This window comes from Belonocnema kinseyi, chromosome 10, assembly GCF_010883055.1.
Source record: "Belonocnema kinseyi isolate 2016_QV_RU_SX_M_011 chromosome 10, B_treatae_v1, whole genome shotgun sequence".
Taxonomy (NCBI): domain Eukaryota; kingdom Metazoa; phylum Arthropoda; class Insecta; order Hymenoptera; family Cynipidae; genus Belonocnema; species Belonocnema kinseyi.
In genome coordinates this window covers 67,829,381-67,856,098 of record NC_046666.1, presented here as the reverse complement: position 1 = coordinate 67,856,098, position 26,718 = coordinate 67,829,381, and the positions used below count along the sequence as shown (strand labels likewise).

Here is a 26,718-nt window from a genome sequence, read left to right as displayed (position 1 = left end):
GGTGGCCGTTTTAATCGACGAAATAAATTCCCGGGGTTTTCCCGGTTCGCAAAAACTTTTCACGGTCAATGAAATTTAAAAAATGGAACACTAAAGCTAAAAAAATTCCACTTGAAGTGATAAAAACTGAGCTGCAAATGAAAGCACTTAAAGTGAAACTGTTAAATTTTGAACTTTAAAAATTTAAATTTAAAAGTTTTTTATTAAAAAATGTTGTATTCAAATGCTCAATAATTTACGAATATAAAATTGAAGGCACTCAGATTTTTCAATATAAAAAATATATAAATCCACGTTATTATTTTCACTGCTCTAAATTAAAAAATCAATCAATGAACTTAAAAAATTCAAGGAATTTTAAGCTAGAAACATCATATATAGAAAAATTGAAAATTTTTTAACTGAACACTTCTTAAATTAGAAATTCAATTATTACCATTTTAAACAGTTTAAACATCCTTGGAAAGCTTCAAAATTTTATTTCAAAATCTTGAGAAATCTAAAAGTTGTTTCAAATTTGTTTTAAATTTAAAATTATTTTGGAAATTTTTTTTGAACTTCTAAAGATCTGTCAAAATGAATTACATTTGTTCTAAAATTTTCAGAAAATCCTGCAAATTTTAGAAAATTACTTTACAATTTGGATGTATAAGTAACAATTGAACCTTTATTATTTGTAGGCTTGTAACTTAATGTAATACTTCAAAAGTATAGCCTAATATAAAACGAAATGTAGATTTTCGCAGATTTTAAACAAAAAATTAGACTCTTTTCAAGAATTGTGAAAGGCTTCAAAAGAATAAAAACATTTTCTTAAGATTTCTATGAAAATTATAAATTATTTTTCACGTTGAAAAATTATTTTAAGAGAATATTTAAAAAGGTTTTCAAAGATTTGGACAACATTTTCAAAAAATATTCTAGAAGATTTTAAGAAAAATTTCTCAAATTTACATGATAAATTTTAGTCTTTTTAAAACTCCTAAATATCTCTTAAAATTACTCGAATTTTTTCTACAAATGTCCATTTGTAAATTATACATCAAAATTTAAAAATTCCACTTACAAATTAAGCATTTTTCGAAATTTTAACGATTCCAGGTTTTATATGTCCAACAATTCAGTTAAAAATTCTTTACTTTTGAATATTTCGTTTCAATTTACTTATCTTAAATAAAACTCCAAATATTGCTAAATATTCAATAATTAATCTTTTTTTTAATTACAAATTTCAAATTGAATGGGATAAAAATGGTATATATTAGACTAAAACAATATTTTTAATTTAATCAAATCCTTTGATTAAGAATATATTATTATGAAGTTATTTTTAAGTTGAAAATAGTTTATAAACTTTCAGTCACACGTTCACATTTGTTTAATAACTACGACTTTCAAATTGAAACCGTTCAAGTTTTAACTTAAAAATTTGAAAATTCTTAAATTTTGAACTAGTTTAAAATCTTTTTTTTTCACTTTTTATTACTTAAAGTACAGATAAATTACAAAAATGCATTTATTTATTAAATAAAAATGTTTTTTACCCAAATTTTCAAAATCAAAGGCTTTTATTTTTTATTTGTTCAGTCTTTAAGAAACCATTTAAAAATTCTTTAAATTAAAAATGTAAGCTTAGGAATAAACATTTTAAATGGAAAATTTTTAAACTAAAAAAATTTTGAATTACGCAGTGTAAGCTAAATAATAGCATAATTGAAAAACACAAAAATTCAACTAATTATTTAAAAACTGTTTAAGTTGAACGTGGACAGATTTTTCTTCTACAAATTTGTAAAATACTCGGTAAAAAAAATTCACTGTCATTTCCCGTTTTCCAGGTCCAGCGGCCACCCTGTTTTTTTTTTACTGTAGTATTGAAGAATATTAATGAATGCATGCCTAGAAATCTAAAAATTATTATTCTAGATCATAAGTGTTTCTACTTCAAAAATTTGATGTTCGTTTTTTGTTTTGAATTTCTAGATTAATGAAATAATTTTTTCACTCATTTTTTAAAACTGCATTTAAAATATCCCTAAAAATATATATCACATAAAATAATACAGTATTAGCGCAAATTTCAATGTTTTCTTAAAATTTAAATAAAATTTAATATAATAAACATTTTTTTTATCTTCTCGAAATAATTTTTATGGCAAATTTTATAAAATCACGCGAACATATCACCACAATTGTGAAAAATGTTGTTTGTTATTTAAAGTTGATCGTGAGGTTCCCAACAAATTTAAAAAAATATATTTATTTGATTTTAATTACTATTTTCCTAAAGATATGTCTTTGAATTATTCAAACTTTTCTGTTTTTGTCAACTTTGTAAAATGTTTACTATATTAGATTTTATTTAAATTTGAAGAGAATATTGAAATCTTCACTATTTTTATAATACCGTCTTAAATAATAGACAAAATGCATTCATCCTCCATGCTCTCAACCAGTTTGAAAAAATTTAACTCAATAATAAAAAAAAAATGGTAAAAGTAGAAAAAGTCGATTTTGCGCTAGATAAAGAAATGTTCAATTCTAAATAAAAATCCTAAATAAAAAATTAGAATACAAAAAAAAAATAAGAATCTTCTCTTATATATCAAATTTCATTTATTCAGTACGAAATATAAATAACACTAAATTATCCTTATTATAACGCTTTAAAAGTAATCGATAATTAGAGCATCGGTGGAAAGAAAAATTTTTTCTCTATCAAAAACAAAAAAATGGTCCAAGAAACATTAAATCCAACTATATGATATTAAATCAGAGACATCCTAGTAACCTTCATCATTCTAGATTCCCAACTAATGAAATAATACTGAATATGTTTTCATTGTTAGAGCCTGAATGAGTAAAACTCCGATAAAAAATAAACCATGTACAATAATCGCTTATTTGGATGCTTTACGCTTTACCAATGTCGGCAATTTCCTTTAATTTCTTTATCAGATGTGCGCTGTACGCAATGTAATCAATTGGAGTAACACTGACAATCACGGCTTTTAGTCTCGTTTCATCCTGTAATTACAGACAGACAATTGAACAATTAAGAAAAAATTAGCAGAATTAGCCAAAAGTATTCACAATCTCAGGTGCTTTATAAATATATAAGATATCTATTCCAAGTTGTTTTATATCTTAATTTTAAAATTTTGAAAATAAAATTTACAAATAATCCCTTTCAATAAGAAAAGGCATAGGAGCCTTTATGCAAATTGAAAAAATATTTGTGTTTTTTCATACTCTTGCAAGGTTAGTTTAAAGCTTTCAAAGTATCTCATAAATTAATGAAAATATTATACATGTTTAATGCTAACTCTTTACGCTGGAAATTAGTATTTTGAAAAAAGAATTTTGATCCAAAATCATATATTTTCGAGGAATTACAATTTCTAAAAATTGTTTGTTTTTTCACCGGGAATTAGCATTTTTAAACAAAACTCATCAACAAACTTCCAAATTTTAACAATGTTAGGTTATTTTAACGCTTTAGAGAGGAAATGGGTATTTTTAATCACAAATTATTAGGTTTCAAAGATAATTTTTTTTCAACAATTCACTTTTTTGTAGTTTATAACGTTTTTTTAAATCAGAAATTGACATTTTATAACAAAAATCCTTCGGGTTTAAAGGTTCATAATTTTTTAACCATTTTAGGTTAGGTACCCTGTTTTACATCGAAAAATGGCATTTTCAAACAGAAATTATTACAATTTAGACAAGATTAGGAATTTTTTAAACAATTTTACACGACGTTACCATTTTTTGACTGAAATTTGTATTTTTAATTGTTCTTAAATTTTGAACCGTTCAAAACTCAAGAAAAATGCGAATTTCGTATTAAAAATATAATATTTACATAATTTTACACGAGAATTTAATAAATAAACACTTGAATAAAAAGAATCGAAAATAATAAATAAATAATAAAAAATGGATTTTTTAGAAAATAATACAACGATTTGTCTATTTATTGCAAAAAAATATTATATATTAATTCTGAATATGCATCAATTATCAAAAATATTGTCCATAAATATCTTTATTTATTATTTTAGATAATAGATTTACGAACAAGCAACGAACATTTTTGTTTTAATATTAATTTAATATTAGATCTAATTTAAAAATTGCGTGACAAGAAATTTTTTTAAATTTACCATATACGTTTCCTGCCTGACGCGGATTTTCACCATGAAAGATTTGTAGGCACAGTCGGAGAGCCTCCTCTGAAATTCGTTGGGGTCATTATCCTTTAGTTCACCCAATTCTTGTGCTGTCCATGACAGCATTTTTTCGGCCTCATCGTTGAAAGCAGTCGCCCATTGATTACCTGACCAATCCACGAAATTCGTCTAAAATAATTGTCAAAGTTGTTAAATTATCATTTTAATACAAAACAATGATTAAGATCAATTAAGAATTTCATAAATTACAGAGATCACAGTGCAAGAAGAGCGCAAAAAAGGGGAAATAGTATAGCTTATTCACAAAAAGGAGAGATTTAAACATTTATTTTTACATTTAGAAAAGAAGAAACACCTTTCAATAAGAAACTGTATAGTTTTTAAATAATGTTAAATTAATCAAATTAAAAAAACTAAATTAATTATAATAGATAATTATGTAACTATACTGGCAGCAAAATATTCTAGTATTGAATATAATAATTTTGTAGACGTAAAACGAAAGAATGTATTTTAAAATATTGTATATTTAAAGAGAAAAGGGGAAAGACTGTGAATCCTGTTTTGACAAAAGAAATATATAATACTTACGCTTGCCAGCAAGCGATATTTGAAGTTCGGATATTCAGTCTGACACTTTTCACAATTGTACATTCCGTTATCTTGATCGATGACCTACAAATTGAATTAATTTAAATTATATGTAAATACAATCAAGTTTTTCATGTTTTTGCTACCTTCAAAAAATAGAAGAACCTTGCAAATTAAAAGTCCCCAAATTTTAAGACTATCAATTTTAGTTCTCTAAATTTTGATTTTAATAAAAAATGCACCAAAATCAAAATTAAAATTTTAGTTTTCAATTTAAACTATATTCAAAATTTTGTACTTGCCTTTTTCTTGCAGCCTTCGTTGGGACATGCTTTGTAAATGCAGTTTGCAGCTCTAACCAAACTGATAGTTGCCTTAGTCATGAAAGTATGAGGCTGTCCTGGATGTCCAAATTGTAAATCTTTGGCTTCTTTAATTGTCAGCCAAGGTGCGTTCATATCTCCACCACTTGATTTCGAAAGCTGCTTCATTTCCTCCTTTTGTCCAATCGTGTTGTACCATCCACTCAATCTGAAATTCAATATTACATTATTATTATTATTATTATTATTATTATTATTATTATCGCAGGGATCACAGCGTGAAAAAGAGTTAAAAACAGGGGAAACAGGGTAATTTTTTCACGAAAAAAGGAAGAAGTTTGTTAAATAAACCATTTTTATGATTAAAATCTTTCTCATAATTAAGAATATTTCCTCTTCTAAAAATGCCTTCATTAATAATTATAACTCTCTGCAATGCTCTTAAACTAAAATTTAAATGAATTCAAGTCAGAGCGCCGAAAATATTTTACACTAGCGCTAAAAAAGTACTTGCGCGAACAGCGTGTTCAGGTCCCTTTATTTTTATTTTAAAATATTAGAAAAAAACTATTTAAAAATGCATAATGACAATTTTATTAATATTAGGTATGCTTATTCTCTAAGACTCTCTAAAAATTGGTTAAGATCCTTCAAAAACTTAAATATCCATTCAAATAAAGCACTTTAAATTACTTCGATTTAAATTAAATTTAAATTATTCAGTAAATTTATCTAAACAAGGTTGTTGAAATAAAATACAATCACGCGTTCACGCCCCTCGATTATTAATTTCTAATATTGAAAACATAAAATATTTAAAAATCCATAACAACAAATTTTTTAATATCAAGAGTACTACACATTCTTAACACTTAATCCCCTGAAATTCTTTGGAAATTTATAAATAACATTAAAATTAAAAACCTTTAAAATTTTGTAATATCCTTCATATCCCTTGAAATTGTTGAAATCCGCAGAAACCCCTTGAAATCAAATTCATTTTATTTTCTGTAGTGCTCTAGAAATCCACAAAAACCTATTAAAATATGGAGGAACCATTCGACATTCCATTAATATAAATTAAATTTCTCTAAAAGAAAAAACGAAAACAAACACAAACGCGCGTTTACACGTACCAAAAAAATCTAACCAAAAAATAGCCATGGCTTATTCAAACTATAAACTACTTAAAGAAGTATATTATCAAAGATATGTTTGAAAAAATTTACTTCCATAATTTTAATATTTTCACGGATGCCAATATTTTTTACGTAACTGGAGAGCTTAACTGTTTTCATAAATATTGGTAGACACTTATTGTAAAATTTTAAATAGCAATATTTTTAAAATCTTCAATCAAAAATGGTGTATATTTGAAAATTTTATATGAACAATTGATAATTCTGAATTTTTGAAATTTAAAACTTCTAGAAGTTGTCTAATATTACAAAATCAAATAAGTAAGTAACTAAGTAATATATGGAATGTATATTTAAAGAAAAAATGTTTAATATCTAGAAACTGGGCTTAAATTTTCCTAACTATCAAAAGCTGGTTTCTGGTATTATTAGAGAATTCCGTAAATCCTATAACTAATTAAATTTGTGTTCAATCGAAAAATGTCATTAAGATCAGTTCTGAATATTGTCATTATTGTTTGAATTTTTGTCTGATCGAACAAATTGTTATAATATGTCTAACGTAGTAAAAAATTGTATGCAAATATTAAAGAAAGAATCTGCAAAGAAGAAAGAAAAACCACCGTACTTTATTATATTTAATTTCCAAAATATTTAATTTATACAGATTCAACGAAAAAATATTTTAATTTTAAAGTTACACTTAAATCCTAAATAGTTTAGTATGAAATGAATAAAATTTAAAAAAGTAAAATTAATTATAATAGTTCATTCTCTAAGTTAAAAGGAAAAAATCTCCCACTACACGCGGTAACATTTTCTTTTTTTGAATATAATAATTTTGTAGATGTAAAACGAACAATTTTATTTTCAAATATCGTATATTTCAAAAGAAAAGGGGAAGAAGGAAAAGTTTTTCAAGAGTAGGGAAAATACTGTGCACCCTAGAGGCGATGAAGCCCTAAGGGGCACAGGGGACAATGCACCCCGTAGAAATCGACCAGGGAGGAGCAAAGTATCGATTTGCCCCTTTCTGAAATCTAATGATTAAATTCATCGGATCGTAGGAACTGGAAATCTTTTAATTCTTTCTTACTTTGTTTAATCTTTGACAATTTTCTTGAATCTTTGTAAACTAATAGAAGTCTTTCTGAAATCTTTTAAATATATCCGAAATCTTTGAAATCTTTGTAAAATCTTTGAGATTATTGTAACTTTTGTCAAATCTCTATGAAATATTCGCGAAATATTTGGTAATATTCGTAAAATTATTTTTATCTTTAGGAAATCTTTGTGAAATTTTTGAGAAGTCATTGAAATCTTTATCTCTTTGTAATCTACCTAAAATCTTTGTAAAATAATTTAAATCTTTCTGAAATCATTGCAATCTTTATGCAATATTTTATGTGAAATATTCTAAATCTTTGCTAAATGTTCGAAAAATCTTTATAAAATCTTCAAAAAATCGTTGCAATTTTGTCAATTCTTTGGAAATTTTTTCAAAATATTGGTATTTTGTGAAATCTTTGGAAAATTTTTGCGAAATATTAGAAATATTTTTGAAATATTCGATAATATGTGAAATATTTAAGAAATGATTGAAGTGTTTGTGAATTCTCGAAAAATCTTTGTAAAATCTTTGAAGTCTTTGTGAAAACATTGAGATCTTTTAAATCTGTCTGAAATATTGTAAAATAATAGAAGTCGTTGTGAAATCTTTGAAATCTATCTGAAATCTGCGAAATATTTGAAACCTTTGTAAAATCTTTGTGAATTCTGTAAAAAATTTAAATTCTTTGTGAAATCATTAAAATCTTTATGAAATCATTAAAACCCTTGTTCAATCTTTGAAATATATCTGAAATCTTTGTGAAATGTTTGAAATCTAACACAAATATTAGAGAAATTTTTGTGAATTCTATAAACAGATTGGCCACAAGATTGCATTTTCGAATTTCCCTGACCTTTAGACGAATATCCCTGCCAGGAAATTATTACAAAAACGAATGAGAATTCCCATAATGTGTCGAGAAAAATAATGAACCAAGCCGGAAAAACGCACTTTACATGACAGTATGGACTAATTAAGTAAATACATATAATCAAACTATAAATAAATAATTAACTACAAATAAAAAACTAAGAATCGAATTCTATAATTAAAGAACGCACATAGGAAAAATATTTATATTGATATTGCGAAGTGCATCCCAAATAATACTAAAACATTTCAATTTCTATTTTCCCTGACCTAACTTTTTTTCCACTGGAATTTTCCTGACATGTGGCAACCCAGATATAAATCTTTGGGAAATCATTGAAATCTTTGTAAATTCTATGCAAATCTTTGCGAAATATTTTAAATGTTTATTAAATCATTTGGAAATTATAGAAATCTTTGCTCAATGTTTGAAATGTATCTGAAATCTTTGTGAATTCTATAAAAATCTTTGCGAAATATATGCAATTTTGTGAAATCTTTTTGAAATCATTGAAATATTTGTGAATTCTATCAAATCTATCCGAAATCATCGTGAAATATTCAAAATTTTTGTAAAGCTTTTGAACCCTTTGATAAATCATTGAAAGCTTTGTGAAATCTTTGAAATATATCTGAAATCTTTGAGAAATAATATAGGTCTTTATGAAATCCTTAAAATCCATCTGAAATTTTCGATATATTTAGAATCTTTGTTAAATTTTTCGGAAATCATTGAAATCTTTGTGAAGTCATCGTGAAAGGTTTGTGAATTCTTGTTAATTTATTAATTCTTTGAAAAATTATTGTAATCTTTGTTAAATCTTTGTGAAATATTTTTATTATATCCGAAATCGTTGCGAATCCTGTTAAATCTTTGGGTAATGTTTGACATCTTTGTAAAATCTTTGGAAAATCATTGAAATATTTGTGAATTCTATTAAATCTATCTGAAATCTTTGTGAAATATTCGAGATGTTTGTGAAGCCTTTGAAACCCTTGATAAATCATTGAAAGCTTTGTGAGAACTTTGTAATCTATCGGAAATCTTTGAGAAATAATAGAGGTCTTTGTGAAATCTTTAAGATCCATCTGAAATCTATGATATATTTGGAATCTTTGTGAAATTTTTAGGAAATCATTGAAATCTTTTGTGAAATCATTGTGAAATGTATGTCAATTCTTGATAGTTTATGAAATCTTTGAAAAAATATTGCAATCTTTGTCAAATCTTTGTGAAATATTTTTAATCTATCCCAAATATTTGAGAATCCTGTGAAATCTTTGGGTCATCATTGAAATTTTTGTTCAATCTTTGAAATCTTTGGCAACGTAGATTTTATACCTGTATTTAAGGTTTACAGAAAAAGGGACCTTTGAATTTTTTAGACAAGATTTAAAGATAAAATGTTAAAAGCAGATTAAATTAATCATAAAAATTCCAGAAACTAACTTGTGAGCTTCAGGAAGATCAGGATCAATTTGCAGAACTGTAGAGCTGATAGTCGAAAGATTCTTTGCTCCATTAAATTCTCCAATTCGCGCTCCTTTAATCGCCAATACGGGATTGTTGGATCCATCGAATTGTTCAGCTTGGGTACCCCACAAAGTGAGAGTAACAGCCGTACTACTTTCATCGACAATACTGATGTCTCTCTTTTTCAACTGTCTTTGCGTTGCTCTCGACGTCAACTCCTGCACATCGTTAGCAGTTTTGACGATTCCCAAAATATCTAGAAAAAAATCATTTTATTGCTCGCAATCACTGAAAAAAAGGATGTAACCTTATTTCTGTCCATTTTTATTCAAACAAATTTACCAATTATTTCATCCTTGTTCTTTTGTTCAATGCTCGATATCGGAATGAAATCATACTTGATCATTGGGATGTCGGTCATTTCCTCGTGGCAGGGCACCACTTCTGAATCAGCTGATAAGGTCATTTCGTAATCATTCTTCAAATTATTAAACTGCTTATTCGCTGGTTTCAATTGAGCACGGGATATATAATAAACCTTTCCGATCTGAAATAATATTAATAAAGAAATATATATATTTTTATCGAGGGGTTAATCAAGGGTGTCTCCACTCAAATCCTGAAGAGAAATTCCCTGACAATTCCAGGATTTTTTCCAGGTATAATTTTTCATAATAAGCAGCCATTACAATATTTCGCATTTCTTAAAACAATTGAGTCGAAATATGTATAAATTTTCGCAAGTTTATGATAACTAATGTTTTTTTAGTTTCTAGGATTCAATTAGATAAAGATCCGAATTAAAAATCATATTTAACGTCCAATAATCAAATTGAAAATTGAGATTTGCTGGAAATGCTTTGTATTGAAAAAAAGTTATCTAGTAATTTAAAAACTGATTTGGATAAGTTAAACCAGAGTTATGCTAATATAATTAATTACATTTAACGGTGTTATTTCATGAATTTTCTTTTTCTTTTACTTTCTCCATTTGTATGAGTACCGAAACGTTGGTAATGCAATTTTATTTTTTATTTTATTTTTATTTTGAATGTTATTTTATTGTAATTTTATTGTAATCAAAATAAAAAAAAGACGAAAGGAAGAAAAATATAAGGAAGGGAATGTGTTTGGTTGCCTTCTTATTTTAATATGTTTACTTTAGAAAGCTTTGAAAAATTACATTAGAAATTTCTTGAATTTGAAAAATAATTTAAACAAATTTTCATTCGAAACTTCAATTTATTGCATTTTTTATAAGATAGATGATTTTTTAACCAGATAATTGCATTTTCTACCAAAAAGATTTTTTTTCCAAAAAGACAGATTTTTGAGCAAAATACATAATTTCTCAACCCAATAGTTGAACTTTCAACTAAAAAAGATTAATTTTCACCTTACAAAGATTAATTTTCAACCAAACATAGAAAGTTAAATTTTCAGTTTAAAAAAAGAATGTTTTATCAAACAAAACAAATTTTCAACCAAAGTGATCAAGTTTAATCTAAAATGATGAATCTTCAACTGGAATAGAAGAAATTTTAACAAAACAAAAAACAGAATTTTTATCAAAAGAGATAAAATGTCAACATATTAGTTTTATTTAAAAAAGAATGAATTTTCAAAACAGAATATTAATTTTATCAAAAAAAGACGATTTTTCAACAAAATACATGAACTTTCAACAAAATAGTTAAATATTCAGTCAAAATGCAAAAAAACGAACTAAAGAAATGAATCTTTAACTGTGATAGTTAAGTTTTCAACCAAAAACACAATTTTTAATAACAAAATGTATTTTAAACCAAGAAAATTCATTTCTACAAAAAAGTGAAAATTTTCAACAAAATACATCTATTTTGAGCTTAAAAAGATCAATTGACAGCCAATTTTCTATTTATATTTTTACCGAAAACAGGAGAAGAGTATAGGAATACATTCTTTTCAATAAAATTAATACAGACACAATATATAATTCAATATGAAACGTTTTAAGCTCCTAAGATTTAAAGTCAAATTATATTGCATTGTCATCGAAATAGTTGAATTTTTAACAAACGAGTTGAGTTTTCAAGTTAACAAGTAGAATCATTTAGAAAAAAGATAAATTTTCAACCCAACAGTTGAATTAAAAAAAAAACCCAATAGTTAAATTTTGAAGCAAAAAGATGAATTTTGAACAAAAGAATTGAATTTCCAACCAAATTATAGACTTTTCAAATAAAATGTATTAAACTTCAATTTAAAAATAACTTGAATTTTCAACAAAACAGTTTCATCTCTACGCCAAAAAGACGATTTTTTATAATACAGTGAAATTATCAGCCTGAAAACTTGAATATTCAACCAATAGTTTGTTTTCAATCAAGAAAGATGAATTTTTAACTAAATAGTTGAATTTTCAACAACAAAATTAGTTTTTAACCAAACAGTTGCATTTACGATTAAATAGTGGGACTTTCAATCAAATGACATGAGTTTTTAACCACATATTAGAATTTTTATGCCAAAAATACGAACTTTTCAGAAAACAGATGAATTGTCAATCAAAAATTTGATTGACTTTTTAGCAAAATTGACTTTTCTACCATAAAAGAGGAATTTTAAATAAAAATGAAAAAAACGGTTAAATTTTCAACAAAAAAAGATGAAATTTACACAAAACAATTACATTTTCAACCTAATAGTCGATTTAAAAAAATTGTTAAATAAATAAAATTTTTTTAAATTAAAAAAAAGTATGCATTTACGAAATTATAAATTGTTCACTCACAAGCTCTATTAATTAAAAAATTGCTGACTAAAAAGCTGTAATGATAAATTACTTAATTTTTTATGTTCGTGATTAAAGTAGTACAATTTTTTGTGGTTTTAAATTCCAATTTTAAGAATATTATACTATTTAAAATTGAAACCAAGTATAGTCGCATTGTTCTTCAAAAAGTCGCACGATCCGAGCCTAAATTTTGTTTGATAACGAAATATTTTTCCCCATTTATATTTCACATATAAATATTATTCCAAATGCAAATTTAAAATATGCATTATAACTATATTTCAACAATAAATTACTTTCAACATAAATGAATAAGCATTTCAGCATTTTTTCTGGTTTACAAAGTCATCAGTAAAAGATTTCGTTCACTTGAACCTTCAGCACTTCAAAAGTACATAAAATCTTTGACATATTTGTAAAAGCGTTTGGTGAAACATGGGTTTTCACTTATTGACTGTTAAAAATATTTTAACTGAAAGTAAAACTATCATAATTTTTCTCTAATTGTTTAAAAGGATAGTACCTCGATCATTTCGTAAAATTTGTCGCACTCGTTTTTGAAAGCTGTGCATCTGATTTCTCCGGATTCATCTACCAAATCCATTGAAAAAAGTTTTCCTTCGCCACGAGAGTTGTTCCAGTGTCTAATGTCCGACTTGTTTGAAACTCTCACTTTGATAGTCCATCTAAGAACAAAAAAAATAAAAATAAATTTATATTATAATGACATAGTTCGCTGTTTTTAATTATTAACTTCTGACTTCGAAGTTTGAGCCTTAATTCTTTCAAGAAGTATCATTCGGGTGGGTTTTCACGAAAATAGAGGAATAAATTCAATATAAAACAGTTTAAATTCTTAAGCTATCAAGTAATAGTATTGCAATTTCAACAAAATAGTTGAATTCTCAACTAAAAGAGATTATCAATTGTCAAATAGTTGAATTTTTAACCAAAAAAGTATGAGATTTCTACAGAGATGAATTTTTAATAAAATAAATGAATATTTTACCAAAAACATAAATTTTTAACTAAGAAATTTCATACAAAAAAGATTAAACAGTCGTCAAAAAATGTTGTATTTTCCACCTAACAGGTGAATTTTCAACAACAAATTTTATTTTGAACCAAGAAATATGGCTTTTCTACGAAAAAGATTAATTTTCTATTCAAAAAGACGAATTTTCAAAAAGAAGGAATTAAATTTTCCAACCAAACACAATTTTTATTATTAATTAATTCCGAACCAAAAATATAATAGTAGACTTTTCAACAAAAAATAGTAAGATTTTCTTATTGGGTTCTATTAATTCAGTTCCCATTTAAGTAAAAACAAAAATAAAATATAAGAAGGGAAGTTTCTTGAAAATTGGGGAAAGAGTGTTAAGTCTGATATTGAATATTATTTTCATACCATAGATTACTATAGATTTCATATGTAGATCGAGGAAATTTTTTGTGAAGATAAAAGCTAAAATGAAATGGATTAATGTGAATGAAGCGATCTTTTCCTTAAATAAAGCGACTTAAATGTGTCTTGCAGAAAGTAACTTTAGTGACTGTGTGGCAGCCCTCCTTATTAACCCATTAAGTCCCAAAACAAAATTTGCACAAAATGTCTGAACTTTACAAATCCGTTGAGTTTTTTCAAAATCCAATGCCACTTAATTTTTGTGTGAAAATGATGTAAAAAAAGCAATAAAATGATTTTTTATAAACTTAGTATCATGATTTTACCTATTTAACACAAAAAATTTTTATTTTGTTTAAAAATAAACTATTCAAATGCATTTTTACTTAAATAATTAAATATTTATATGATATGAGAGAAAAAATCACCAAAAATATCGATAAAACAAAATTTTTAATTTTTGATTTCCGTTTTTTGACCATTTTGTTTAAAAAAATCTTAAATAAAAAAACTCAATGGATTTGAAAAGTTCAAACATTTTGTGCACTTATGCGACGGTAAAAAATTCCTTCTCCCTCTATTTTTTGATTGAAAAAAAATTGCTCAAAAAGACTTTTTTAAAATTTGTTAATTATTAATTGAAAATCAATATTTTCCGTTTTTTAAACCATTGCATTATTCAGGGCATACTCGAAAATAGTAGAAAAGAGTATTTTACAATAAATTATTTGCCTTTTTTATAAAATTATTCAAGCTCAAACGTAAGAGAGAAATTTCTTCGTTTTGCGACTTAATGGGTTAAATATACATTTTTCATCAATTTAGATTTAATTTTTTTATTTTGCCTGTTTTGATAAGGGCTGAGGCTGATTATTGGAACCGTGATGATCTGGCTTCCGTTGACGGTAGTATTCATCGAATTTGAAGACGCTTTACCTGCAATAATATACGAGCTCAATATAGTTAATAAAATTATACATTTTAAGAAAATAGAAATTTATAAAAAATGTAATAAATGCACACCAGAAGTTAATGATGAACTTGATGGAGGAATTATTTTTTCAGTTTTTACAGCCTCGGGTTTTGAGGAAGCACCAGCCTCATATTGAGTTGGATTTCCAATCTGCTTTTGAACTTCACTACCCGGAACTATTACTTCGATACCCAATATGACCATCACACCCCTGTAAATTGAAAATTTATAAACATTGAAGATATTTTTAATCAATAAAATCTACAAATTAAACTTATTTTCTCAATATTATGTGAATTACACTGTTGATAGTTGTTTATTCCGTACTAGACACTGGAATTAATATAGAAGTTTTTCTAATTTTATACTCTCTGAAAAACTTACTTTTGTTGCCCGTTGTTGTTAACCTTGCTGATTGTATATCTGGAAATCTGACAGATTGAGAATTCTGTCATCTTATTTTCTGTGATGAGGTTATTCAATTGGGTAGCAAGCATTGTAAATGAATTTATCTGAACTCCATCAGAAATCAAAAGCCGATATCGCTCTGTGTTGGTTGAACTCGAAAGCTTTTTGTGTCCCTGTTAATATAAATAATAAAACATTGAAATATATTGTTTATATCTCAAAGCTTCGCCATTAAACTATGTAGTTCAAAAGGCACACAATTTGAAAATGTTTTGAACTAGAAATCAACTATTTTTTATTTTAGCTTAGGGCGCATAACATTTACAATATTCATATTTTAAAAACTTTTAGGTTAAAATCAATTATTCACTAGTAAAGAATTTCAATCCATATTTTCTTAACTTTTTAAACATTCTCAAAATACTTTAAATTTCAGTTTACTCAATCAGAGTGGTAGTTTTGAGCAAAAATCTCGGTGATTCAAAAAATAATTCTTTATGCAAAACAGTTAATACAATCGCATTTCATGTTTCATTAATCATTAATAATTTTGTAAACTAAAATGGATGTTATATTATAAAAATAAAATCATGAATTAATATGTTGCTCGTAGGGGAAATTAGACGACACGTATATGACTATTTTAATTTTAAAAAAAAACAAACATTTTTTTGTTAACGTTTCATAGTTTTTAACGTAATTATATATTTTTAAATCACTCTCACTGAAATATTTTAGGAAGTATAAGACTCGCAAGATGTAATATAATATTGAAAACATTTAATATTATAAGTTAACATACCAAAATTAGAATTACATCCACTCCGAAACTAAATATATTCTTATATAAATGATTTTTAAGTCATTTTTATTTGTTAAAAAAAAATAGAGTTAATAATATTCATAAAATACGTATATGTATATTTTAAAATCAAACGAAAGAGTATGCAGTCAATTTTTTAAATATTGAGCTGTGTGTTTTTAAAGAACAAAAAATATAATAAGCTCAAAATTGAGCATTCTTAAATTCCACTGCGGACTTGTTAATTTTGTTTATAGTGACTTCAGTTTTTTATTTTTTTTCAACTTTTCGCCTGTTTTTATAATTTTATTCTTTCATCAGTATGAAGTTCCGAAGTATATTTAAAATGATTTTCACACAGGGTGTCTACTCAAATACTGGGATAGGTACACAGTTTCGCGTGTTTATGATAAAGTTTTTTTTAACCTTCTAAAGATTCAATTAATATTTTTAATTTAGAAAGCTTTGAAAAATTATATTAATTTGTAAACAAATAGCTGAATTTTCAACCAAAAATATTTATTTTCTACCAAAAACGACCATTTTTCAACAAAATTTAAGAATTCTAAACCAAATAGTTGAACTTTCAACTAAGAAAGAACAAATTTTCAACCGAACAGTTGAATTTTGAACTAACAGAGACCAGTTTTCAATCAAAAATGGAATACATAATTAAATTTAGACGTTAAAAATTAATTTTTCACCACAATAAAAAACAAGTTATCAACTCAAATTATGAATCTTCAACATGAATATATACATTTCCAATTAAAATTGTAAATATTTAAACAATGAGATTAATACTCTACCACAAAAGACGATTTACAAAAATACATGAATTTTCAACTAAAAAATACCATTTTTCAACTAAACAGTTGAATTTTGTACTAAAGTATATCAATTCTTAACCAAAAATGGAATATTTAAAGTTTCAGATAAAAAAAAAACATTTTCAACTAATTTTATGAATCCTCAAGTGGAATAGTTTAACTATAAACAACGAAGAGGAATTTCAAATAAAATTATGAATTTTCTACTGTAATAGTAGAATTTTCAACGAAAAAGATGAATTTTTAACTAAGAATTTTAATGTATGAATATATGAATTATCAACAAAAATATAAATTGGCAACTGAAAATTGAATAGTTATATTTTCAGTTAAAAAATAATAATTTTCAACTAAAAAAAAGCTAATCCATTTTTTAAAGAATAGTTACATTTTCAAATAAGGTGATGAATTTTCAACTACAAGGATAAATCTTCTAATTGCAATAGTTGAATAATAAACCAGAAATATGAATTTTCAACTAAAATGAGGAATCTTGAACTAGAATAATTGAATTTTCAATAAAAAAGGTAATTTTTCAACCAAATATTTAATAGTTACATTTCTAGTTTAAAAAAAGGTTTAACCAGAGGAATTTTTAACTAAAATGATGGAATATTTAATTTAAAACCCCATATGAAAATGACTATATTTTTGGCAATTAAATAAGACAATGGTATCTTTCCAAACAATAACAAAATTGAATTCTATGAAAGTTATCATAAAAATGATAATTTTTGCAGAAACTAAATCAATTTCGTATCTTTTCAATAAGTTCTTTATATTTATTTACAATTTCTGTTACCAAAACTTTCCTTTCTCATTATGAAGGTTATGTTTCATTTCTCTGAAATGTTTGAACATCCCCAAGGCATTTTATACTTTCTGGAATAAATTATAGTATAAGTACAATGATTATAAAGTTTTTTTCAAGTTCCCGCTTCAAAAATAAAATCCTGTACACTTCCCGCAACAATAAATTTCCCGTAAAATTCCAGCTTTTTCCGACCGCCAGACACCTGCGTTAGAAATATTTCAAATAATCCTTGTCAAACTATTTTTGAACTATTAAACAATTTTTTCAAATAAAAACGTAAATTCTCGGTTAGGCCGCCATCCTGCATTAATACTGAACTGAAATCTTAAGTTTTTGACAATTCTAATTAAAAGGGTTTTGTTATACAAATCAATCGAATCAATCATTAAAAAGCTTTTAAACAAACCACCATAATACACATAATAACCGAAATCCGGAAATTCCTTTGTCCTCTGGGAGAAACGTTTGTAGCGAGTGACATTCGTCAAAAACAAATAAATACATTTAAACAAACTATAAAAAAAGTAATTATTCAAATTAACTTCCTAAAAAGTGTGAAATTCTAAAATTAAAAACAAATAATATGCAGCGAAAGCCACTTGTTAAAAATATCGAAATGTACATAACATAACCTATGTATGCCTGTCATGGAAATAAATAAAATGTAAAAAGAACGTTAAATATATTTCGGGACATAAATTTAATTTCCAATTTTAAGGAAAGAGTTGTAAAATTTTGAAATACTTACCAAAAATTGAATAATCGGTTTATCAACATCCACGCCATTCATAATTTTCTGAAGAAAAAATGTATGTTTAGACGAAATTTTTAAACGTTTTTATTAAATATTAATCATTTTTACCTGAATAGCTCCTTCGGTTAAGGAATACATATTAAAGCTTCTTTTTGTAACGAATAATCACATAAAATACGTTTTTCAGTAAACACGCACCAACTTCCGCAACGACGTAATCAGAACCAAGAATGGCGTACAATTTTCGCGGGATATTGTTTCATCCGTTTCATGACGTCACTTTTAAGATGATGGCCGCGACTTATTTACGCGCGAGATTCAAATCCTATTGAGTATTCTCATGGACATAGGAAACACGGGACTAGGGGTATGTTCCGATTTGAGCAGTTGAGAATTATTTAAAGTTTCAAAGTTGGCAATGCCAATGTATAAGCAAAGGCTGCCGGTGCGCAATGATGCCTATGCTTATACATGGCATTGCCAACTTTGAAACTTTAAAAAACTCTCATATACTCAAATCGGAACATACCCTAGGCATGCCATCCTAACTTGGTGAGCGGGGTTGAATCCACGGGGGGGGGGCATGGAAATATAAACATGTGGGCGCTGCCATGTTTGTCGCGGGACATCAAAAGGTGGCAGACCTCCCCCCTCATTGCATCACCCCCGCAATGGCATGTCTAGCAATGTCTAGTCCCTTGTTTCCTATGTCCATGAGTATTCTAATATTACGTCATACTCGGTCGGTAACGTCAAAATCTATAAGGCCATACCACCTGGTGGACTGAAAAGCATTGATTACATATGAGTTTGACTAAAATGAATTTTTGTAGACGAAAGTAAGTGAAAAATCGTGATATGGCTTTGCTTCTCAGATAGAAAAGTAATTTCTTTAATTATTATTAGCAATTGGGAAAGTGTGCAATTTGGACAATCTATCAAGAAAAAATATAATGTGCCGTGATTGAGGTTAGGTTGCATTGTTGGGATAGTTGGCGGTCAAAATTTTTGTACTTCGTTAAAGTGTGTTTTTCAAAGATGTCAAGAGATTATTCTTGCACGTTGAGAAAACAGAAATGATTAAGGACTGTGATCCTTCTTAGAAATCCTATAAGACTTCTTGAAAATCCTTAAACTTCTCCGACTTTTTTTTTAATCCCTTCAAATTCTTGGAAATCCTTAAAATCTTTGAATTTTTGCAAATAACTTTTAAATTAATTGCTTAACATTCTTTAAAGTCACTAAAACTTATGGAAATATTTTTAAATCCTTTAAAACTAAACTTTAAAATCCCGTCAAGTCCGTAGTAATTCCTTAAAATCACTTAAACTCTTAGAAATCCTGTAAGATTTCTTGATAACCCTCAAACTCTTCCGAATTTTTGAAAAATCTCTCAACTTCTTCACAAACATTAAAAATCTCTCGAAGTTTCTCGAAATTGACTTAAATTAATTCAAATCTCTTAAAATCCTTTACATTGAAAAATAATTATTTTCTTAAAATATTGCTACCACACTATAATTTGTAAACTTTTCAAATTTTTAAAGAGATAAGAAACATTCATTTATGGGCAAAAACTTAGTTTGAAGAAGCCGGCAAAAAATGAAAAAGCTTTTTAATCATGTTTAAAGATATTGTATTCAATTTTTTTAATTTCTGGGCAAATTTTAAAAGTATCTATACATTCCAACAAAATGCCATTGTTTGTTCCGAGATTTCGGTACAAATAGCTCATTTTCCAAGACCCGGCGATTCGTACTAAAAAAATCAGAATGTTCGTACCAAAATTTCGGTACACATAGCCACGACCACTATTAAATGGTTTAGATTTTATTTTAAACAAATTATTTTAAATTTTGTAGATTTCAAAATATGTCGGAATTAAATTTGTAAGGTTGTCAAAAAAATTCTTAAGATTTCAGGGAAATTTTTGATCTAATTTTGAGAGAAAATCAGAAAAGATTTTCAAACAAAATGTAGATTTTTGAAAATTTCGAGAAAAAATTTAGAAGCCTTTTAAGAATGTTGAAAGGCTTTGCGGGAATAAAGATATTTCCCTAAGATTCATAAAAAAATTCCTAGAATTTTGAAGAAGAATGTAAAAGAGTAGAAAGCTAAATTTTGCAATTTTTCAAGATCACAAAATATTAATATAATAATATAAAATACGGACTTCGGGGAAAAATAAGCTTTTAAGAATTTTGAAAGCTTTAGAGAGAATGAAAATTTTCTTCAAATTCCCTTGAAAAATTAATTTTAAGAGAATACTTAGAAGATTTAAAGAAATGTCATACGATTTCCCGAATTGTCAAAAAAGAATCTGAAAGATTTTAAGATAATGTATTTAATTTTGCAGAATTTAAAACTAATGTATTAAAAAACTCTAATAATTTAAAAAGATATTTAGAAAGTTTAGATTGTTAAGAACATTTGAAAAGGTTCAAAAATGATTTTGGACTTAAAAAGATACATTTTTTTAAATGTACAGCCAACAACTTATATCAACAATTTCTACACATTTTTTTTAAATGTTAAAAAAAATTTGAGTCAGTTTAAAATATATTCAGGATGTTTAGTTTTGAAGAGATTAAAAATATTTAAAATTTTGGAATGATTTTCGTAAATTTCTAAAATATTTTTTAATTTCTTCCGTAAAACTCCTAAATATTTTTTAAATTGATTCAAGATTTTCCTAATATTTCGTAAAATCCTGTGAAATCAAAAAGCTTTTTTCTAAATTTTCTAGATTCTTTTTAAAAAAACTTTTTGTATTTTCTTCAGAATCCTAGAAAAATTATGTTCACATAACTTTAAAAACAAGCTGATAATGCTTATTTCCTCGTTCTCAAATCTCAGAATCTAATTTCAGCTCGATTTGAAGAACTTATCAATTTTTAACAAATAATTATTCAAATTTTGTATTTTGAATTAGAAATTAATTTTCCCCACAAAGCCTTAAAATTATATTATAAAAATTTAAAAGCACTTATTAAATCCTAGAAATAAAAAACAGTTTTAGAAACATGACAAAAGTTTTATTAATCCATTGAAATGAGGTGACATCACAATTAAATATTATTTAACTCTATATTAAGCAGTCTAGAAAAAGTATAAAAGGTTTCAAAAGATTCAAGGAACCTTTTACATCACATAAATAAAGTATCAAGAATAAAAAACACGATTTGAATAATAATATATAAATCATATAATTATTCAGTATTATCATTAGATCGATTCATGTAAACTTTAGCGAACTATTTTCCTTCAAAATTGAAACGTAAATCAATTTCTTCCCCATAGGAGTAAATTTAAACGAGATAAAATAAATATAATATTTTTGGTGCATCTAACCCCTCTAAACTATTATTTATATATAAAAATATACATCTTTTATTATAAGAATTTATAATATATAGACTGTAGAATATTAATTTTCGTAATCAGTAGAAAGATTTAATTAGATAAGGTATGCTCGTACCTTATATTTAAAAATTTGTACAACGGCGTCTTATTTATTATAGGCATATACTTCTTATAAAATTCATCAATCTCGAAAAATGATGAATCTTATTACGGCGGATTTCTTTTCTTGAGTAGAGCTTTAATTTGGCTCACTAGAAACGATCCGTATTGTTTCTGGTCAACGGGCGTGACATTATAAACTACTGCTTTCAGTTTAGTCTCATCCTGCAAAAATGAATAGATTGATTTTTTAAATAATGAAACGCACAATAAATTCACTATCATATTCCGTTTTTTTCGGGCTCAAAATATCCAATATGGCGGTATGTCTACGTGACAATGTGGTGAGCAATAAGCTATGATAATGAACTAGGAGTAATTAAAATTATTCAAATATCAGACTCAAATTAGGCAAAACAGGATGATTTTTCACGAAAATTAAATGCTTCAGAATCCTAAGATTTCAAGTCGGAATATATTGAATTTTTAACCCAAAGATTTTCTACTAAAAGGGGTGAATTTTCAACCCATAAAGAAGACTTTTTTCGAAGATAGTTGAATTTTTCATTTAAAAAATTGATTTTCAATTACGAAATAACTTCTTTACTATAAAAAACAAATTTTCAACCCAAAAGGATGTATTTTTAAGAAAACTTTAACTTAAAGAAAATAGTTAAATTTTCTACTATAAATACGAATTTAACAAAATAGTTCAATTTTTAACCAAATAGCTGAATTTTCAACAAAGGAAATTAATTTTCTACTAAAAAATGAATTTTAAACTGAAAAATATAAGTTTTCAACCAAAAATGGAATCGATAGAAAATGATTGACTTAGAAAATGGTTGACGTTAAAACCAAAAAAATGAACTTTTAACAAGAAAGTTAATTTGCAATAAAAAAGATGAATTTTCAAGAAAGATACATTTAAAAAAATCAAAAATGAAATTAAAATAAAACGAATTTTTAATAAAATAGTTATATTTTCAAAAAAAATAGATTAATTTTCAACCAAAAAGATGATATATGAATATATTATTTTCAATAATATTCATGAATTTTCAACAAAATTGACGATTTATCTTCTAGGAAATTGAATCTTCAACACGAAAATAAGATTTAAAAAAAAATTCATTTTTTACAAAATAGTCGAAGTTTCAATTTTTTTTAGCCAAATAGAATAATTTTCTACTAAACTGCTCATTTTTTCAGCCAAATGACGAATTTTCTATAAAAGATACGAATTTTTAATTCAATTTTGTAACAAGAAATGTAATAGTTACACTGCTGTGCAAAAGTTTTAGGCCACCTCTTTTCTTATGACTGAATAAATTCTCTTAATTTTTATTATACCACACCTAAAAAAATTTTCTTTAAAAGGTTGATTGTTTTCGGAATTCTGTAGAAAATAAGCCCAGGGTGAAGCCAATTTGTCTAGTTTTGCAAAAATCGCTGTTTTTTCACCGTATCACAACAGCTTAGGAGTATAAATCGTAAAAATTTTCTTTTTGAATTACAAGAACTTGTAGTTGTAACAAAAAAGTTGGAAAAATTGAAATATTATTTTTGGTAACAAAAATACTTTTGCAATGCTTTCAATGTTTTTCAAATTTCTCCAACTCTTTTATTACAACTTCAAGTTCTTGAAATTCAAAAAGAAATTTTTTACAATTTATGCTCGTAAGCTGTTGTAATACAATTAAAAAATAGCTTCAAAATGAGCCCAAGAACATTGAAAAATGTTGATTATTTCGGAAGTTATTGAAAATTTAAGAAAACATTGACATTTACACTATTCTTGCAATATCTACTTAAAAACTGGACGATTTGGCTTCACCCTGGGCTCATTTTATACAGAGTTTCGAAAGCAATCAACCTTCTAAAGAGAATTTTTTTTAGTTCCAGTATAATTAAAATTAAGAGAATTTATTCAATCATAAAAAGAGGTAGCTTAAAATTTTTTCACGGCAGTGTACATTTTCAGTATAAACATTCATTTTCTAGCATAAAAACGAATTTTATTTAAAATATTTCAATTGCAAACCAAATTAATGCATTTATAACTAAGATGATGAATTTTTAACAAAGTACTTTTATTTATTTTTTATTTATTAACGAAATTCCAAACAAAAATATAACAGTAGAATTTGCAATTAAACCAAAGTAACGTTAAATAATAAAATAGTTAGACTTTCTTATTTGGTTCTAATAATTCCGTTAGCATTTCAGGGAAGAAACGAGAAAAAGGGGAAAGTGAGGAAGTTTCTTGAAAACACAAAAAAAGAAGGATAATACGGATATAATAAGAAAACTTTGTGAAGTCTGAAATATGAAAAAAAAAGTTAGCTAAGATCGCAAAGTTATTTACACTGCCCAATTAAACAAAAAATTACTTACGTTGAAAGTCTCTTGCTTCATGCGAATTTTAAATATAAAAGACTTAAAGGCGCAATCAAGGAAAATTTTCTGATACGCATCGATATTTAATGTTTCCTGCAATTGCCCAAGTTCCTGGGCATTCACGCCCACAATTTTTTCCGCCTCGTCTCCGAAGACCGCTACTTTTTGTTCTCCAGTCCAATCAACTATAACAGCCTAGAAATAATTTAAATATAAATATAAAACTGCTCTCTTGCTTGAAAAAAGTTAACAACATTATGAAAACTTTCTCAGAAAGAAAAATGAATATTTCTTACCTGAACTATCATTCGATAAACATAATTGGGAAAACCAGTCTGACATTTTTCACAATTGTACATTCCATTGTTCAAATCCGACAGCTAATAAATAAAATATTTATAAAATTAAGTAAACGTAAATTAATGTAGAGAATTACTGAAAATAAAACCAAGAATCCAAAGACCAAATTTGAGCGACCACCATAAAAATTCTCCTCTTTTAATTTAAAAAGAGATCCTCCATTTAAAAAAACGTTGGTGTATATTTATATTATGTTCTTTCATTGGAATGGAAGCTTCGAATGTGTCCCCTAAGGGTTTACACTTTTCTTACACCTTCTCTATTCCTTTACACACCCTCCACACACTTACTTGGTGGTGAAAGGGGGACCTACAGTTTAAGGTGGGTTCCGAATCACCAAGAGCAACAGCCTTAAGTACTTAGAGAAAAACCTTTTTTCTCTAGAGGTACCGGTCCCACGACTCTCCGGAGATGAACAACTCCCTTGCTAGGCTAGTGTTCACCGCATGGGCCACCGAGAACTCTTCCAGAGTGCGAGGCGGGAATCGAACCCGCAAGCCGAAGGAGTGGGTCCAAAGCCTACGCTTTAGCCCCCACGACCATCGTCCCACTATCTATGTTCTTTTATTGTGATTTGATAATAATAAAAATAAAAAAGACGAAAGAAATAAAGAAACGAGAAGATTTCTTAAAAAGAAGATCTCTTTTTAAATTACAATAGGAGCATTTTATGGTGGTTGTCCAAATTTGGTCGTTCGTTTCTTGATTTTATTTTCAGGAATGCTATACAATAACTTGATTATTGGACGTTAAATAGAATTTTTAATTTAATTTCAATCTATTTAAAATTTCTTAATTTTAACGTAAATTAAATTAAATTGTTTTTACCTTTTTCTTGCAGCCTTCGGTTGGACACGCTCTATAAATGCAATTCCTATCCCTGATTAAATTAACTGTCGCTTTTGTGAGAAACATGTTAGGATTACCAGGCGACCCAATGTTTAAATCTTTCACCTGCCGTAATGTTAGCCAAGGGCAGTTTGCATTACTTGAACTCGCAGAAGGAGTAGAAAGCAGTCTTGCATCCCGAGCTTGAACAGATTCGTGAAACCATTCCAGTAAGCTATAAAACAGGTTTAATCATTTTTATAATAAAATTTTTTGCCTATAAAGAGAAGTATTCAGTTAATCGAAATAAATCGTGAAAACCACTCTGACTGAAAATGATAAATATTTCTTTTATAATAAGGTGCACATCAATTTTTAAGTTGTTAACTTTACCTATGTGCTTCTACAATGTCCGGATTAAATTGGATAATTGTAGAGGAGGTACTAGTAAGAGATCTTCCTCCATTAAATTCCGTAATTTTAACAGACTTCACGGCTATTACGGGATTATTCGATCCATCAAAAATCTCCGCTTGCGTTCCCCACAATGTCAGTATCACCTAGTAGAGAAAATTATTTTTTAGATTATTCAGGGTGACGGTTTTAATCGAGGAAAAAATTTCTGGTTACTGCCCGGTTCCAAAACATTTTCACGGGCATTGAAATTTAAAAAATCGAACTCTTAACTGCAAAATTTTTTATTTTGCACGTTCATAAAGTGAAATGTTTAAATATGTCTGGCGAAAAAATAGGAATCGATGCTATCCTTTTCACGCTCTAAACTAACGTATCAATAAATACTTTTATAAATGTTCAAAATTATACCAATTCAAGTAATTTCAAGTGAGAAACATTAAAAATTGAATAATTAATTTTTTTTAACAAAACATGATTTAAATTCGAAGTACAATTATTTTATTTTTAAATTATTTCAAATTAATAATTGTTCAATTCTTATTTGTAAATCAAAATTCAACACTTTCACTTGGAAATTAAACTTTTTTTAATGGAAGCATTGAAATTGTAACGTTCAAAGTTTAAATTTCGCTTCTACAACATTTTAAAACTGTTCAAGGCATTCTATTGGGTGTTCGACCGTAACTGGAGGGTCTTGGAAGAGTCGAGATGGGTCAGAGAGAAACTGTTGATTTTCTCTGACCCACCTCTCCCTTCGCTCTAGACTTCTCTTAGCGTCAGAT

General features: G+C 26.6%; 2 protein-coding genes across 3 annotated transcripts in view; both read right to left on the bottom strand.

The window, feature by feature from the left end:
* Positions 1-2,615: 2,615 nt before the first annotated feature.
* Positions 2,616-18,696, bottom strand: LOC117181867 (replication protein A 70 kDa DNA-binding subunit-like). The gene is made up of 12 exons (XM_033374876.1): positions 18,578-18,696; positions 18,464-18,511; positions 15,246-15,442; positions 14,912-15,072; positions 14,734-14,824; positions 13,004-13,166; positions 10,047-10,251; positions 9,681-9,960; positions 5,090-5,318; positions 4,788-4,871; positions 4,170-4,364; positions 2,616-3,027 (listed from the first exon to the last, which is right to left on the bottom strand). The coding sequence occupies exons 1-12, from the start codon at positions 18,605-18,607 to the stop codon at positions 2,914-2,916; spliced, it is 1,797 nt and encodes a 598-aa protein (XP_033230767.1). The 5' UTR covers positions 18,608-18,696; the 3' UTR covers positions 2,616-2,913.
* Positions 18,697-21,495: 2,799 nt separating this feature from the next.
* The window catches only part of LOC117181667 (replication protein A 70 kDa DNA-binding subunit-like), a 17,873-nt gene continuing 12,650 nt past the window's right edge, over positions 21,496-26,718 (bottom strand). For both annotated transcript variants that reach the window (XM_033374570.1, XM_033374569.1), the window contains 5 exons: positions 25,913-26,079; positions 25,520-25,754; positions 24,628-24,711; positions 24,329-24,526; positions 21,496-22,156 (listed from right to left, as the gene is read on the bottom strand). In XM_033374570.1, the coding sequence (XP_033230461.1) occupies positions 22,040-22,156; positions 24,329-24,526; positions 24,628-24,711; positions 25,520-25,754; positions 25,913-26,079 (801 nt within the window). In that variant the 3' untranslated portion in view covers positions 21,496-22,039. The remainder of the gene's footprint in view (positions 22,157-24,328; positions 24,527-24,627; positions 24,712-25,519; positions 25,755-25,912; positions 26,080-26,718) is intronic.